Here is a 15,931-nt window from a genome sequence, read left to right as displayed (position 1 = left end):
AAAAAAAAAGTACAGCACAGTTACAGTATACTATGCACACACATGTAGATCTGTTGGACATAATGTGGTTTCCACCCAACAGAGACGATATACAGTATGTGAATGTGTGTGTACTGTTATATACTGTATATAGGCTACTGTATATACTGTGTCTCTCTCTCTGTGTGTGTGTGTGTGTGTGTGTGTGTGTGTGTGTGTGTGTGTGTGTGTGTGTGTGTGTGTGTGTGTGTGTGCGTGTGTGTGTGTGTGCGTGTGTGTGTGTGTGTGTGTGTATACATACTGTATATACTGTAAATATATACTGTAGATAATGTTTACACATCTCTTTTAAACGTGAAATAAATACATTGAAAGCCACATAGTACAGTATGTCTGTGAACAAGCCCCAAATCCCACACAACCCTATCTCCCTGTCCTCTGCTCTCTCTTTCTCTCTCTCTCTCTGCATTACTTCCAGCATAACAAGATCTGGGGGCGCTCAGGTTCCAAGAGCCGGTCCCCTCTTGTATATTTTTGTGATGGGATACTAATTCATTCTCAGAGGCTCTGCATAGCAGTAGCATGACACCGACTCTTACATCTGGCATTGGACACAGAACTGGAAGCTGTGCCAACTCGCAGTAAAGTTCCAGGCCGACAGGCAGGCAGGCAGTGAGTGAGTTAGATAGAGAGTCTGCATCGCATTGGGCTGCCAGTGCTCCCCTCTGCCACCACTTCCCCCCCTCCTCCATGACTTTGCTCCTGGTGCTGATTTAACGCAGTGGGACCTGGGCCTTAATCCTCTCCTCGGACTGGAACAGAGAGGAGACACTGGGGAGTAGTGAGATGGGCATGGAAGGAATACCAAAGAACTATTATAGGAGTACAGGAGTCTGTGGGCTCAACGGGAGAGATCCTGCTGTAGGCGGTGAATGACTGGTGGAGATCGGTCTGGAGTCTGTAGGAGATTATAATGCCAGAGCTTCTAAATGTATAGAAGTATGAGAGAGAGAGAGAGAGAGAGAGAGAGAGAGAGAGAGAGAAAGTGCGTGCGTGCGTGCGTACATGCGTGCGTGCGTACATGCGTACGTGCGTGCGGCATGTGCGTATGTGGCTTCACTTCTTAATATCTATATTATGAATAAAACAGTATTTGCATACCTGTGCATATGCCTACTGTGAATGTGTGTATGTGCATCTGCACACACATACTTACGTATGCTTTGTGCATATGCAAGCACACAATGTGCATGACCGCAAGTGCCTTCCACCGTGCATGCCTGTGTTTTCTTGTCGTTCTGGGAGGAGGGGGCATGGTTCTCTGTGGGGTTCCAATCAAAGGGACTCAGACGGCCTGTCTTTGATTCCTCTGGTGGTTCTTTGTCTCTGCTCTCTCCTCTCCTCCATCCAGCCCCCCCAGATGGAGGGGATCAGGCCTGACGACAACCGTCTGTGTCGAGTTACGCGCTCCCAGCTTTTGTTTGTGGAAAAACCAGGAGGAGTGCTACACCATGGTCAAAGTGATGTTCAATGTCCCATTTAGGAACAACAACAGCATGTGGACAGGCTGAGCCGCCGCGAGGAAGGCAGCATGGAGAGAGCAATGAGACGAGGGCTCCTGAGAAGAGAGTCAAGAGCTTTCAGCATGTTCCGACGGCTCATTAACTACTTAAAGACTTTTCAACCATGTTTGTAAAGTTTGTCAGAGAAACATAACTGCGGGCGTAACCATGCTGGCACAATGATGTGTGCACAATAGGACGAATGCTAACTTGAGAAATCGGAGCACACTGTTCAAATCGTATAATAAACAGTGTTTGGAATAGAAACAATCCGATATCCCCCTTTCGCAAATGTGTTTTAGACAACAATGCGTTCAGATCCACAGAATTGTGGCTCCGTGCACAAAGATGAAAATATTCAGTGAAGCAATGAATAAGTAATGAATAGACGTCAAAAGAAAATAAATTCCATGTCACTCCATCTGATCACTGCAGGAACGGTTGATATCAAATTATCAACGAGAGCCCAACACTGCCAGGCCACAAAATGGTTGTCCTTACTTTCCCTGCACGCTCGGGTAAAGTAGGGATAAACTTCCTGCCCACCACCACAGAGATTAGGGTTATGAATCCTCTGCAATGCTTCCGGTTTGGCCAGATGCCCCGATGAATACAATTGGCTGCGTTAGAGGGTTGGAAGCCGGGCAGGGCAATCTCTGTCGCTGCACTAGCGACTCCTATAGGTTGGTCAGGGGACCTGTTCAGTAGGGAGAAGAACTGGGTCAGATAATGTGTTGCGCTATGCCCTTATTATTAAACTCCTCAATGATAGGTGAAAAGATGCAGCTGACTTTTATCACAGGAGAAACATGATCATCTACACCCTCCCAGTCCCACGTGACCAACTCTAGTGGTCAGCAGTGACAAACTACACAGTAGTTTGAGGGAAATTGGGAATCAGCATAATGACAAAATTGGGAGAAAAAAATAAAAAGGGTCAAAAGATTGGAAATGGTTGACCTTACTTTCCCTACTAGCATCTACTCACCTGGTAAGGCGGCTATAACTTCTCGTGTGTGCCCAGTGCCTTCCTCCCCCTCGCCTTCCTTGTGTCCTCCGATCTCTCCGTAGTAAAGCGCGATGACCAGTTCCAAGATACGGATGAACATGGGCAGCTGCTGGTCAGTGATGGACAACTTCAGACTCTCCACCATGGTCTGGATCTAAGGAGACACACACAAATGGTGAACTGAGTGACTGGTGACAACCACAGCATCCATGGTTTGATTTCAACTACAGGCCTGTGTTGCCCTTCAAACTAGCCCATCATCGTTGTCCTTCATCAGTTTCCTGTCTCTGCACTGTCTAAAAAAAATCTAAAATGTGTTTTTGAAAAAATAGAAAACTATGGAATGATAAACCTCTACTTTGTGATATATAGCCCTGACACTAAAATGGACTCCAGGGCTGCTTCTGATATGACCTCACATGACATACTGTATTTAGGGCCGTCTTTGATACTGAGCGTGTAAATATCTGCTTCTCTCCCAGTAGGGTTTCCCTTTTGGCTGATTGATGAATGCTTCTGTCTCCAGTTCAGATCCTATTACATGAAGGCACCAAACCATGTTCTTGATTTGAATGGGTGTAATTTAACTCTAGTGTGCAAATGTAACCAAACAGACCTTTAAGGGTCTGTTTGGGTTACATTTGCAAACTCTCCGAATTAAATGAACACTGACAATTTTACTTGGCAACAATAGCAAGAGATGGTATTACCGGTATTATTACTTTGCATTACTTCTATAGTACATATACAGATTGTATTATATGGCTGGATCTGTAGTTCCCACTGAATATAAAACACGCTGGTAATATCGTGGTTGTAGTGTATATAAGCACAGAGATCCAATCACAGATCTATGTACTTTATTTTGCAGTCGTTGCTCTATAATTCAATGAACATGCATTTTGAAAATGAGCGGCGCTAACTGCTCCAATGTGTGGCCTTGTGTGTATGTCTATTCCTGCTATATATAAATGGAATGGAATTCATTCTACATATTCAGAAAACCGTCCTAAAGTCTAATACTGTAGGTGGCAATCAGCTGGACAAGAGGGAGACATCCTGGATTCCGTACTGACTGTACACTAATAGAGTATAGACAGACTTATAAACCGCAGGCCAAGAAACCTCAACTAGACACCATAATATCTATGTTTAAGCTCCCTACTGTGACGACGCTCTAGAACTGTGGCTACTCGGAAACTAACAAGCTCCCTTTTGGACGGCATACTGTGTTGGCCCTCGAGTTCAACTAAGTCATATAACCTTGTGGTTTTTGTAAATGAAAAAGATGCCCTTAACTGAATTTGTTTGTATAATCTGTGTTGATTTAGTAAAGGAAGACAAGAACAAGCCTATCTCAAAGCTAAGAACAGATTCAAGACTGTGTAAAGTCATGGAGAGACACGCTGGAGTGGCTCCACTGACAATGAATAATGAAATCAGTGGGCACTGACAGTAAGTAGTATATTATCTCCTTCAGAACGGTTCACGCTATTTTGAAATAAAACTCTTTGGAGACTGATACTAAAAAAAACACACACATTCAGCAAAGCTACACAATCCAGATTCCCATATATTGTTGATGGAAAAGCCTTGCAATGTTCAAGACATTACAGATTAGAACTGAATTCTCTAGGCTGTGTTCTGAATGCTAGCTTCAGGGGAGACATTTCCATGTTCCCAAAACACAGACAAACACTGACCTATTGTGCTTTGGAAGCTTCGATTTGCTGAAGTTACTACATTGGGATGTGTTACCAGATTTCAAAACAGCCAAAATAAATTACTCAAGATAGTGTTGGAAAGCCAGTTGAATATCTTTAGGGATCTCTTGAGTCAAAACCCAATCCTGAAGGACGTTTTCAATGACTCATAACATTATCTGCAGCGTTATCTTAAGTTTCAGACCAGGAGGTAGCTCTTCCCAGAACACAGCCCCTTTCTACTAGTATTAGTAGACGTGATACTGTTTTGGAACAATGAAGTGAAGTTAGTCATCATACAGTCGTTGATTTAAGACCGTTTAAGCTGCCTTTGGAGGTCACATCTTGCACAAAGAGATTTGTTTTGTAGAGCTGACAGTTTTATACTGTTCCACACCAACATGTGTGACACATTACAAACAGGAAAGATGAAATCCAATTATTAATATTGCCTCGTTTATGTCATATTCAAGCCTCGTACACTCTGAAAACATCACACAGTTAAACTCAGTGTTAAATTAATGCCACACAGTGTACAAATGGAACCAAATGGACCCCTTGATGGTCCATTTGGTTCCATCTTTGCACTCTTTAGAGGTGAATTACCACTAAGGATTTTACTGTGCAATGTGTGCATCGCCTGGGCCTGCAACACAGAACTCTCTCTGGCTCCAGCTGTGGGAATTTCTGAGTTGCTGTGGGTATTATTACTGCTGTTGTTGTTGTTTTTGTTTTTAGGACTGCTCACTTTGATGACAGCTGGTATTTTAGAGTTGATATTGTCGTAGGTGAAATGTAGGCGGGTTCTGAAGGAGCACTTGTACAACAGGGGGTCCTGGTAGAACTCGATCTTCCCACTGGCGTTGCGCTTGTCCAGGCACACCGTGCAGTCTGCAAAGTTAATCACTTTCCTCAGGACCAGTTCTGGAGCTGGAAAGAGGGAGAATGAATGTGAAATCAGCGTGCATGCCACTCACGCTCTCATGCTTGGCACACATGCACACAGCACATCCTGCTCGGCACGAATGTATACACACTAGTGCATTTGCATGCATAAACATGCTGGCATAGGCACGCACACAAACACAAACATACCACCCCAAGTTTAAGTGTAAACTGCACCGCGCACACACACACGTAAACTGCACTGCGCACGCGAGCACACACAGTCACACACACACCCACACACACACACACACACTTGACTGAGAAGGGAGCAGGCACTAGCAAATAAATCACCATTATCTCTGGGTCCCCTTCAAAAATAGGAAGCAAGGAAACATGACACTCTGCAGACTCAACTGAGTGTGTGTGTGTGTGTGTGTGTGTGTGTGTGTGTGTGTGTGTGTGTGTGTGTGTGTGTGTGTGTGTGTGTGTGTGTGTGTGTGTGTGTGTGTGTGTGTGTGTGTGTGTGTGTGTGTAGTAAAGCTATTTTGACGATTGTAAACTAAAGTGCTGTGTTAAGGAAAGAATGATTTAAAATCTGAATTTGTGCATTTAAAAAACTGGCTAATAAAATGAAAGTGAACCAATATATCTAGTTGACCTGTGTGTGAACCACCAAAGATATTTGCAGTTTCCTGCAAAGCGTGGCTCACCAGCGATGTCCATAAAGGCGCGCTCCCAGAGGTCGTCTACAGTGTAGCACTCTGCCGACGTGATGTTCACCGACAACACGATGTCATCCTCCACATACTTGAGGATCAGGTTGTTTACTACGATGTTCACGTTGTTCACCACACGCCTGATCAGGCTCTGCACGTAGCCTGGAAGACACAAAAGAATACATGGACATTAAAATACACAGCATGTGTGCATTAAGGGCCTTGCAAACGGGAGCGATAAAACGTGCCTATAGTTCATTTTCAACGAGACCTGCGTTTTTTGCTCTGAGAAGTCGCGGTGCGACAACGCAAGCAAGCGGAACTGAAAGGAACACAGAGGTAATGGAGAACACACATGAACACCAAGGTATAAACGCGCACATGTGCGCACACATGGACGCACGCACGCACTACGCCATGCTCATGTGTTGGATTTGTACAAAACATGCACACAAATATTGTGTCCAAACTGGAGTAAAATGTAGTTAGACGTCAGCGGTTCTAATGAGGCAAAAATGCAGATTGAGGATAGATGGACGTCGTAGAAGGTTTCAGGTAACTTGGCGTAGGAGTTATGACTTTACTTTTTCTTTTTTAAATTCTAGTGCCCCCATCAGGCCAACGACTATACATGCACGCACAGGCACACATATATATTGCACATACATCCATAAAGAAACATACTGTACGTGAACATACACAGAGGAGAGGAAAGGAGGACATAATTTAACCACACGTTAATTTAGTGTTGATACACAGTAAAAGAGCGGAATCCAGAGCTACATTCCCCGAAAGCCATGGGCTCAGTAAGGCTGACCTCTGCCATCCTCGTGGGCTCGTAAATAAGAGGAGGGCCTGACATGTTATTTTTTGCCACAGTCGACCCCTCGGACATGAGCAGTGAAAAGAGCTAAATATCCATAGGAAAACATTTTTGCTCCTCACCCTTGCCTGAGCAGCGCAACAAATCTTGGGTGAATTTATGGACCTCTGATGCGCTCTCCTCTCAGATGTGGAGCACTGTGGAACCCCAAACAATGCACGAGCCACCACAAACACACGACCACTCCAGAGTCTACATGTTCACTTAAATATACGCAGGCACTGCAGCACGTGCACCCAGAAAAATCCCCAGTGTCTATTTAACTCAGAGAGTGTACGAATGCAACCAGATGGATAGGTCCATTCAGTTTCATTCATACACTGTCTGAGTTAAATGAACACTAAGGACTTTACTGTGCACAGACAACTTGCAAACACACACTCATATGCAGACCGCTTCTCAAATATTTACATGGGATGGGAGAGGGAGAGTTATGGACAGCATAATGAAGTTGATATTTTGGGTCTAGCAATGCTGGGATTCCTGGCAAGACACTGACTAGGAGAAACAAATGGGAAGCTTATTGTTGAAAAGATCTAATTTACTTTATTGTCACTCAAACCAACAAGTTGATATTACCATTTATTTCACCTCAGAAACAATAAGAAATCATTTCATTGGAATTTTCATTGGAAGTGTAAGAGTTGATGACAAGGACATAATAGAGAAATTGTTATGATGGAGAAATGTAGATTTTGTGGTGACTGACAAAAATAAACAGTAATAGACAAGTTGTTTTTGTGGTGATGATGAAAGATGGGCGGGTGTGGCGATGGAAGCTGAGGAGGATAGGGGTGAAAGACTGAAAGAGAGAGACACAAACAGAGATAGAGAGAGAGAGAGAGAGAGAGAGAGAGAGAGAGAGAGAGAGAGAGAGAGAGAGAGAGAGAGAGCAGGAGAGAATGAGCAGTGCCATAGATTGGGTTTCAGCAGAGCTGGGGGAGCTATCCTACAGTGTTACCAGTCGTTCCTAATGGCCACAGTGACGCCCAGAAACAGAAGCTTCACAGAAAAAACATACATGGTAAGGTCATTACTCAACAAAGTAAGAAAGAACTTAAAATATTACAGACAGGGGAGTTTTGACCATAAAATATGAAAATACACAGCAATAAATCCTCCTAACCACAGGACCAATGGCATTATTCATTCCTCCCATGTACTGTTAAACACAGTCACTCCGAGTTAAAACATATAAACCTTTAATGCTTTTCCCTTATTTTCCAAACCAAATGTTTGTCTTCCTGTATCTACATGCCTGGGCCGGGGCATGACAGAACCGATAATTAAGCAGAACTAAATGGTGCCGTTGATGAAAATATTTATATGAATTGGTTAGCTGTTCTGCCACTCGTACACAGGCCCAGCTACATATTAACATAATCCAATTGACAAAATTGTCCTTCGTTTGCTGCCCGATTAAATAGAGCGGCAGGAAGAGGATGATATAATATAAACTCAACTCATAAACGCAATATGTGTTCATGACATGTGTGCGTGCCTTGTATACGTGCCTGCCTGTGTGCACGCCTGCCTGAGTGTGTGTGTGTGTGCCTGCCTCTCTGCTTGCGTGCTTGAATGTAGCTAGGACTGTGTGTGTGTGTCTGTGTGTCTGTGTGTGTGTGTGTGTGTGTGTGGTGTGCGTGCGTGCGTGCGTGCATGCGTGCGTGCATGCGCATGTGCGTGAGTGTGTGCGTACATGGTTCTGGGGTCAGTCAGAAAGCACCTGCAGGCCGGGTAGTAAAACAGGCGCTCTGCCCCCTGCTATTCCCCTCTCTGGATCTAATTTACCCATGTCGAGGCCCTCTCTCTCACTTTCTTGCATGTACGTGCACTCGCTCTCTCCCAAACTCGTACTGCAGCTCGCCTTGCGGCCGGTCCCGAGCCCCCAGCCGTCTCTCGGTGAGCCATCGCGCCACTCTGAACTTCTGTAAACAATTGACACAGCCAGCACCTGTGCTGCGGCCCACAGGGAAGGAGCCCACTTAAAACTGTTCAACCATAAAATGACTGGAAAAACCAACTCCTTTATGTGATCTCAGCACAGCCCAAGTACTCTCTTCTGTGCAATACAGGAAAGAAACACTATACTGTCCATGTTCACCCTCTTTCCTGTATATGGAAAGTATTAGCAGCTATTAGCTGTGCCAGTTATTAGCCAGCGAGAAAAAGATTGACAAGTCCATCAGACAATAAATATACTGTATGTTGGTTCTGCTGTGTTATTCTAAAATGTCATTATTACAGCCAGCGATGTAGCCTAGACCTTATTAAAATAGAATGCATAGCTACTGTAGGACAACAGTACCTTTCAAGCACGGGAGTATAATTCCCAGAATTCTATAAATCCCCATTTACATCTCCTAAGGATCTTTTATTTGTCTTCCAGGAGCAGAATGATACAATGTCCAGGTTTTCCAGATGGCCAAACATGAGCTATTCGTCACATTAAAACACGGCTGGCCAAAGCTGAACTGTTGATATAGCCTTGTGCTCCAGGTCCACTTTTTTCTGCCTCTCCTGACTTCAAGTTAATTGCAGATTAGAGGTTTACAATGAGGTCCCCTCTTCTACTGCTCAGCCTCAGAGAGTTACACATTGCTGGATAAATCCGTTAGGGTCATAGAGAAAGAGAGAGGAGACCGTTGCTTCTAATAGCAAGAGCACTTCTTTGTATTCTATAGAATTGTACAGTATCTGGTTACATTACAACCTGCTGGTTGGTAGACACCACACAAATACAGAATCATATACTTCAACTTAACCTATTAATTACTGCCAATCAGTTTTTAGCAGACATCAGCAATAATAGTCAGTTATCAGGAATCATTATAGACAACTAAAAAAAAGTGCCCCTCGGGGCACAGGTCTCCACCAGGTTGTGGCCTCATGGTGGCGCTATAATAGGCCAATGTGAAAAGGGTGCCATTTTGTTCTTACACCATTGATGGCAATTGGATGATTTGAGGCATTTTGTTCCAAAAATGTGTTTTTCAAAAATCCACCTGTTGGTGGCGCTATAACAGTCCAATGTGAAAAGGGTGGGATATATTCCTCAGCCTAGGAGGAAAGTTTGTGAAAGATTTCACGTAAATTGCATGGTGCGGTCATGATTTGAGGCTTTTTGTTTCAAAAGGGCCAATCCTGCAAACTTTGAAAGCCAATGTTAGCCAATCAGGATGGAATATGAAATATCGGCCAGATCCGTCTTGAACACATGACTATAGAGATAGTGTGTAACGATTTGCGGGATTTTTGGGCAGAATTGGGCAGAGGAGTAATACCAAAAACGTAGTTTTTCAAAAGTCGGCCTCCTGGTGGTGCTATAACAGGCCGTTCTGGAAATGTTGGGGCAGAGGTTCATTGTTGGCATCCAAAATTTGGCATCGACCCGATTAACGGTGCCGGAGATTAGCTGTTCACAGACGGATGGACGGACACACGGACGGACGGAGTGCAAAACATACTCTCTCCCCATGCCTTCAGCCTGGTGGAAACAATAATGTCACCGATGCGGTTCCGCTCAAACAACTGGTTGTCAATGTGGACCCCACGCTGAGGATTTTACAGTGTAGAATGGGGACCCATTGTGGGACCACGCAGTCTTTTGCATATGGGAATCGTTGAAATAAAAAAGGTTGAGAACCGACTGCCTCAAACAGTCTCAAAGAGTGCAACCCTGTATGTGAAACCTGACTGGTACAGCAGGGTATACAGTGCACAGTGGAGAGAGCACCAATCCTTACCAGAATGGGATATTCCCTGCAGTATTTATTTTCTGAGTGCAGGCAGCAGTACCAGGACAGCAGTAGCACTGGACAGAGGATTTATCACAGGAGCCTGTTTGCTTTTCAACCCATGAAAACATCATTCTCTCCCGATCACACGAATACCAACATATGCACATACAGTAGTCATGCACAGTGCACATACAAAATAAAACCAAGCACATAGTTTAGCACACACAAGACATTCAGTCAGAATCATCTCTGCCTTATTAGCTCTGCCAGTGCAGGCAGCTGAAGGCCGGAGATTATGTTTTCACTCCTGTCAGTCTGTTTGTTTGACTGGTGATTTGTGAACAGCTAATCTCAGGCACCACTGAACCGATCGGCGTAAAATGCACACTCCCAATGGGCCAAGGAAGAACCTCCACCCCAAACCTCATGGTGGCTCTATAACAAGATGCTTCATGTTTTGGCCTAAAACTCTTGCCTTGAACCATACTTTTGGTTCCTTGTTTGATCATGATACATCTCCTCTTGTAAGCTACACCCATGTCACCAGTTTTCATCATTTTTCATTTTCTCCAAAAGTCATACACATCTGTACACATAGTACAGATTTTCCATTTTCCATTTCAATCGGCTAAGATTGACTTGGAACTGGTAAACGGCACTGGTAAAAATCAAGAAATTACTTGACTATGTTACAAAGACCTATCAAAAATGTGGGTCTTAACAGTTTCCGTGCTTTGAATGGATTACTCCAGGTTAATGTCGCTGCCATATCGGACATACGCGAGTTTTGTTTTATGTGTTTAATCCGCCGTAATGTAAACAAAAAAAAGAAAATTCTTCTTCGCCGCGGAGAAAGAGAGTAGGTGCATCTGTTGTGATAAAAAAAACGGAAATCGTCACATGCTGTGGGCTGCTAGGGCTTCTGGGAAATTGAGGCCAATGTAAACGAATGGGGTGCAACGCCTCATTGAGACCAGTCTTGTGTGCGTCTTCCGGGTGCACCAAGATGGTGGATGCTACACTCGGATCATAACAAACCAGGGGAGCTTTTTTTGCTGGATTTTCGCGGATTAAAAGCCCAAATAATTCAGCGTATGCTCTAAAGGTAATACAACAATCTCGGCAGTGAAGGGGGGTTGATTAAAAGTCCGGTAAATCGTTTTCCGCAGTCAAACTGTTAAAAGGTCCACAGAGGCCACAGATTTCAGGTGGTAGGGGAGGTTGTTCCTTAGCCTAGGGGCGAAACTAGCAAAGGCTTGATGATGATCACCTTTAGTTTTTAGTTTAATGGAAGGAACAACCAGCAGGGCTTTGGATGAGGATCTCAGAGACCTTCTGAGAACATATGCATGGGTGGAGTAGGGCACAAAGATATGGGGTTGCCTGTCCATAGAGGGTTCTGTGTGTGATGATGAGAATTTTAAAACAAGATGGGTGTGATGTGACAGGATCTTCTGGACCTGGTCAGCAATCTGGCAGCAGCATTCTGGACCAGTAATGATGATTTAGAGAGACAGGTGAAAAGGGAATTACAGTAATCCAGACGTAAAGACACAAATGAATGGATGATCATATCTAACTCTGGGTGTGAAACAACTGACTAAGTTTAGCGATATTGCGATGGTGATAAAAACAGGCACTGGACACAGAGTTAACATGCTTATCCAGAAGCATAGCCTGATCTAAAATTCCACTCCAAATGTTTGTCTTTAGTGACCCAAGGTGGACGGCAACATCTGCAGCGACCTTGTCTGGGGCAAAACTTGTGATTGTTTCTGCATTTAATTGCAAAGAATTGCTGGCGAACCAGTTCTTGATGGCCGATAAGACATTCATGGAGTTTGAAGAGTGCACCTTTCTAGTTTTACATGCTGTGCTTCTGTGGCTGTGTGTGAATCTCAATCTGCAATTCTTTCCAGACAGACAGCATTTCTGAAAATGTCTTAAAACTGTAGAACATTTTCACCCATAATGATGACATTGACAAAATATGACCAGCAGGAGACCAGGGTTAAAGTGGTTAAGACCAGCATTTGCTCCCCAGGTTATGCAGTTCAGGCCAATGTATTAGTTCACTGCCCATCTGGGAGAATTAGGATTGAAAACACCACAGTCAGAAAGTTATGTGCCTCCAACATTTTAGTACTCTCTCTGGTAAAGTCAGATATGCACAGCCAAAGCAGATAGCAGCACACCCATATCTGTGTTTTGCAGGGATGGAACAGGTTGTACAAGTCAATTCTCCAATCCTTGTGGACGCAGAACGATAGTAAATAGTAAAAACCAAATGGCTAAATGTGTCAAAAATGGATTTGGCCAGTGAACTCAGATGCTCCTGCAGTAGCAGATGGGTTATGTCTTCCCTCTCAGCATGTGCGTGAGATTACTTAATCTGAAAAAAATGCCATATTGTAAAGACATTTCTCACTAAATGGCTTGCGCTACATTCACCAGAGAAAAATGTGGGTTTTCACATCTGGCGTGGAAGAGATTATTAACTGGACAAAAGGTTTTATTTATTTTTTCAAAAAAGGCCAAATTTTTTAACTTCAAATCTAAAACTGGTCCTACCACTCTGGGGGTAGAAATAAGTCAAATCCAGATTCAAAGCCAGATTGTACCTGTTAAAAGTACATAAAAATGCCTTTCTTTGAGGCCAGATGTATAGAGATAGGTTTTTTGTGTGTGAATAGGCCCTAAGTACAAGCCCACTAGAACAGAGAAATGTGGTTCTCACAAACAGTGGCCACTAGTCCCCCACAAGCAGCAGTAAACATAATCACTCACAGAATTTGCCCAAGGTGGAAGCACTTGGTCTTTGGTCTTTGTGTGGCTACCAATCCCATGGTATATGAATTAACATCACTATTTTCCACCACAAGGAGAACAGGGAAGATAAATCCATTCAACATGTGAGAGCTTAGGGCCAAATGACTGTATAATTGCTGGTGGCTGCTTTCTAGTGTCGGCCGTGTTTTGTTTTGGTTGTTTTGAAGGGGAGGGAAGCAGACGCAACGCGGTGGTTTGTCGACGTAGATGGTGACGAAGGGATGAGACTGGCTGTTTTCTTCCCATTGGTCTCATTCACACTCACACACACAAGATTTCTCTGATTGCCTCTTATGGAAGTGCAGTGTTGAAGATGTAGTGTAAATTTGGGGCAAGCCTGCATGTGGTGATGTGCGCACAGGGTGGGCGGTTGGGGGTGGGTGGCAGGAAAGAGAATCATTCTTTGTGTCTCTCCATACAAAATACGAGTAAACAAAGTTTGACTTCAGGGGAGTGTGATTGAGAAAAACTGTTCTTTTTTCTGTGGCATTCAGATTGCTATCCGTTCTGAGGCTGGGAAGAAGAAAACCACAATCCTCAAGTTTAAGTTGATGGGAGACTTTGAGGTAATGAATGCGGACAAAAGCACACAGGACAAAAACTACATTCATATCATAGCTGACGACAAAGACCAAAAGTCTATGGAAAAATAATATACATACAAACATCTGCAAAATCAAGCTCAAACTATGTAGTCTAGTAGCCAGCCCATAGAGCCCCATTGTGAACCCGGACATGTTGAGTACACCAAGGTTTTATGTTAGAAATGTTTAGTATGGGTCCCCAGCATGTAGAAACTGCCGGATGCTAACTTGCATATGTTGGGCAATTTTCATAATTGGCATAATATGTGGCCATGCCCACTTGCCCAATTGTGCTGACATTATCACATTTGTGCTGACATTATCACATTTGTGATGACGGCAATGGCCGTGTTTAGCCCAATTAATGATTTTTTGCAAAACTAATGCTTGGAATGGATTCAGCATCATGAAAACCCCCTAGTTTGACACGTCACATGCTACATAAAGCATGATGACATTTTGAATATTTTGCCTTCTATAGGTTGTTAATGGTATGGTCACATATTATGCTAATTATGAAAATTGCTCAACATAATTATGCAAGTTAGCATCCGGCAGTTTCTACATGCTGGGGACACATACTAAACATTTCTAACATAAAACCTTGGTGTACTCAACATGTCCGGGTTCACTTTTTGGCCACTAGGCTAATGTGTCCTCTCCTTCAGAAAACATCCCTTAACTCCATTAAAAGACTCCTGACAGGTTTGTTTTGTATCTCGTTCATAAGAAAACATCCTTTCTCTGAGTCATCGCAGGTTAGTCTTACCTCCTCTACCTTTTAATTAGGAAGACTGGGATTACAGCATTCAACTACTTCCTTATTGCTATTGAGGTGCCGTGACCTCTGGCCTCAGAGTTGTCTCAATGGACCCTAATAGATTGGAGCCATGTCCAGTCCGGTGTCGGAATTGTGCGAGGTGTGCACACACATGAACACACAGACACGCACACCTGGGAGCAGAGCTGTTGGAGGAAGGCCCAGAGGGAGTCGCTGCGGTGTGAGGCACCCTGCTTTAACAGCTGGGGAGAGATATTATCTCATAACGTCAGGCCTGGAAAAGGATCCTCCCCTGATACAACCAGCCAGGAGTCCATGTACATACATTCTGGGTCTCTGGGTGCACGGGCTTATGGCTGGGTGTTAGACTGTGACAGGCTCTTAAAAGATAATTCCCTTCTGCTCTGCAGTCCTTTTCTTTAGTTCCGCTCATTGTGCCTGTCTTGGTTGTTTCCCTCGCCACTTGCGCTCTCTTTCTCTAGTGCACGGGGAACGTTTCCATGCCCCCAGACCATTGCAGTGCCACTGATCTTCTTTTTTACAATCTAATGGTGAATCATGTGAGAGGTTTTTATATACCTTTTATATAGTGTGTGAAAAGTCTTTAAAAGAGGTGTCGAGGTCACAATTGTATCAGTTTCTCTCCTTCCTTTCTGTGCTTGTATTATATGACTGAATGCTACGATATATCCATAATAATTAAATAATTAGACATTTCTAAATTATAACAAAAACCTGATATATTTTTATTGGGAGTATGTGAAAATAACTTTTAGGTGCGCTTCACTCACCTAAAACTTTTTTTTTTTTTTTTTAACACACTAAATGCTTAAAAGATGGTCTCAAAACACCATTGCCTAAACACAATCAAACAAGGCCCCTCTTTGTGAGGTGCTGTAAAGGGGCTGGAGTGTGGCAGGCCTGGAATCCATGGCCCTGTAGGAGGCATGTGGTCAAGTGGCCTTGCTGATAAGAGCCATCAGTCCGTGATTTATCACAGAGACACCCCCCTTCCTCTCTCTCTGGATATATTAACACTGGTGAAAAATGAGGCTTAGAACAATAAGAGTGTGTTTTGTGGGGTTTTAGGGGGTGTTAATCAGGCAGAATATTCCTGCTACTTCTAAAGTGTAGCGCATCGGAACAAACCAGCAGGATAGATTTCTGCATTCCTTCTGGAGACAAGATACTAAAAAGGCCCACAGTTCTCATTACTAGTTGCATCCTAATCTCCATCTCCCTCCCTGGCTGCGTCCT

General features: G+C 43.7%; 1 protein-coding gene across 2 annotated transcripts in view; it reads right to left on the bottom strand.

Moving 5' to 3' along the window:
- vps13b (vacuolar protein sorting 13 homolog B) overlaps nucleotides 1–15,931 on the bottom strand; it is a 457,445-nt gene that overhangs the window by 415,029 nt on the left and 26,485 nt on the right. For both annotated transcript variants that reach the window (XM_083761686.1, XM_083761685.1), the window contains exons 5-7: nucleotides 5,852–6,019; nucleotides 5,002–5,183; nucleotides 2,530–2,704 (exon numbers count right to left, since the gene is read on the bottom strand). In XM_083761686.1, coding sequence (XP_083617812.1) covers nucleotides 2,530–2,704; nucleotides 5,002–5,183; nucleotides 5,852–6,019 — 525 coding nt within the window. The remainder of the gene's footprint in view (nucleotides 1–2,529; nucleotides 2,705–5,001; nucleotides 5,184–5,851; nucleotides 6,020–15,931) is intronic.

Source organism: Protomyctophum parallelum (genome assembly GCF_964188405.1).
Source record: "Protomyctophum parallelum genome assembly, chromosome: 3".
NCBI classification, from domain to species: Eukaryota; Metazoa; Chordata; class Actinopteri; order Myctophiformes; family Myctophidae; genus Protomyctophum; species Protomyctophum parallelum.
Note: the sequence above shows the minus strand (reverse complement) of the source record. Positions and strands in the feature narration are given on the sequence as shown.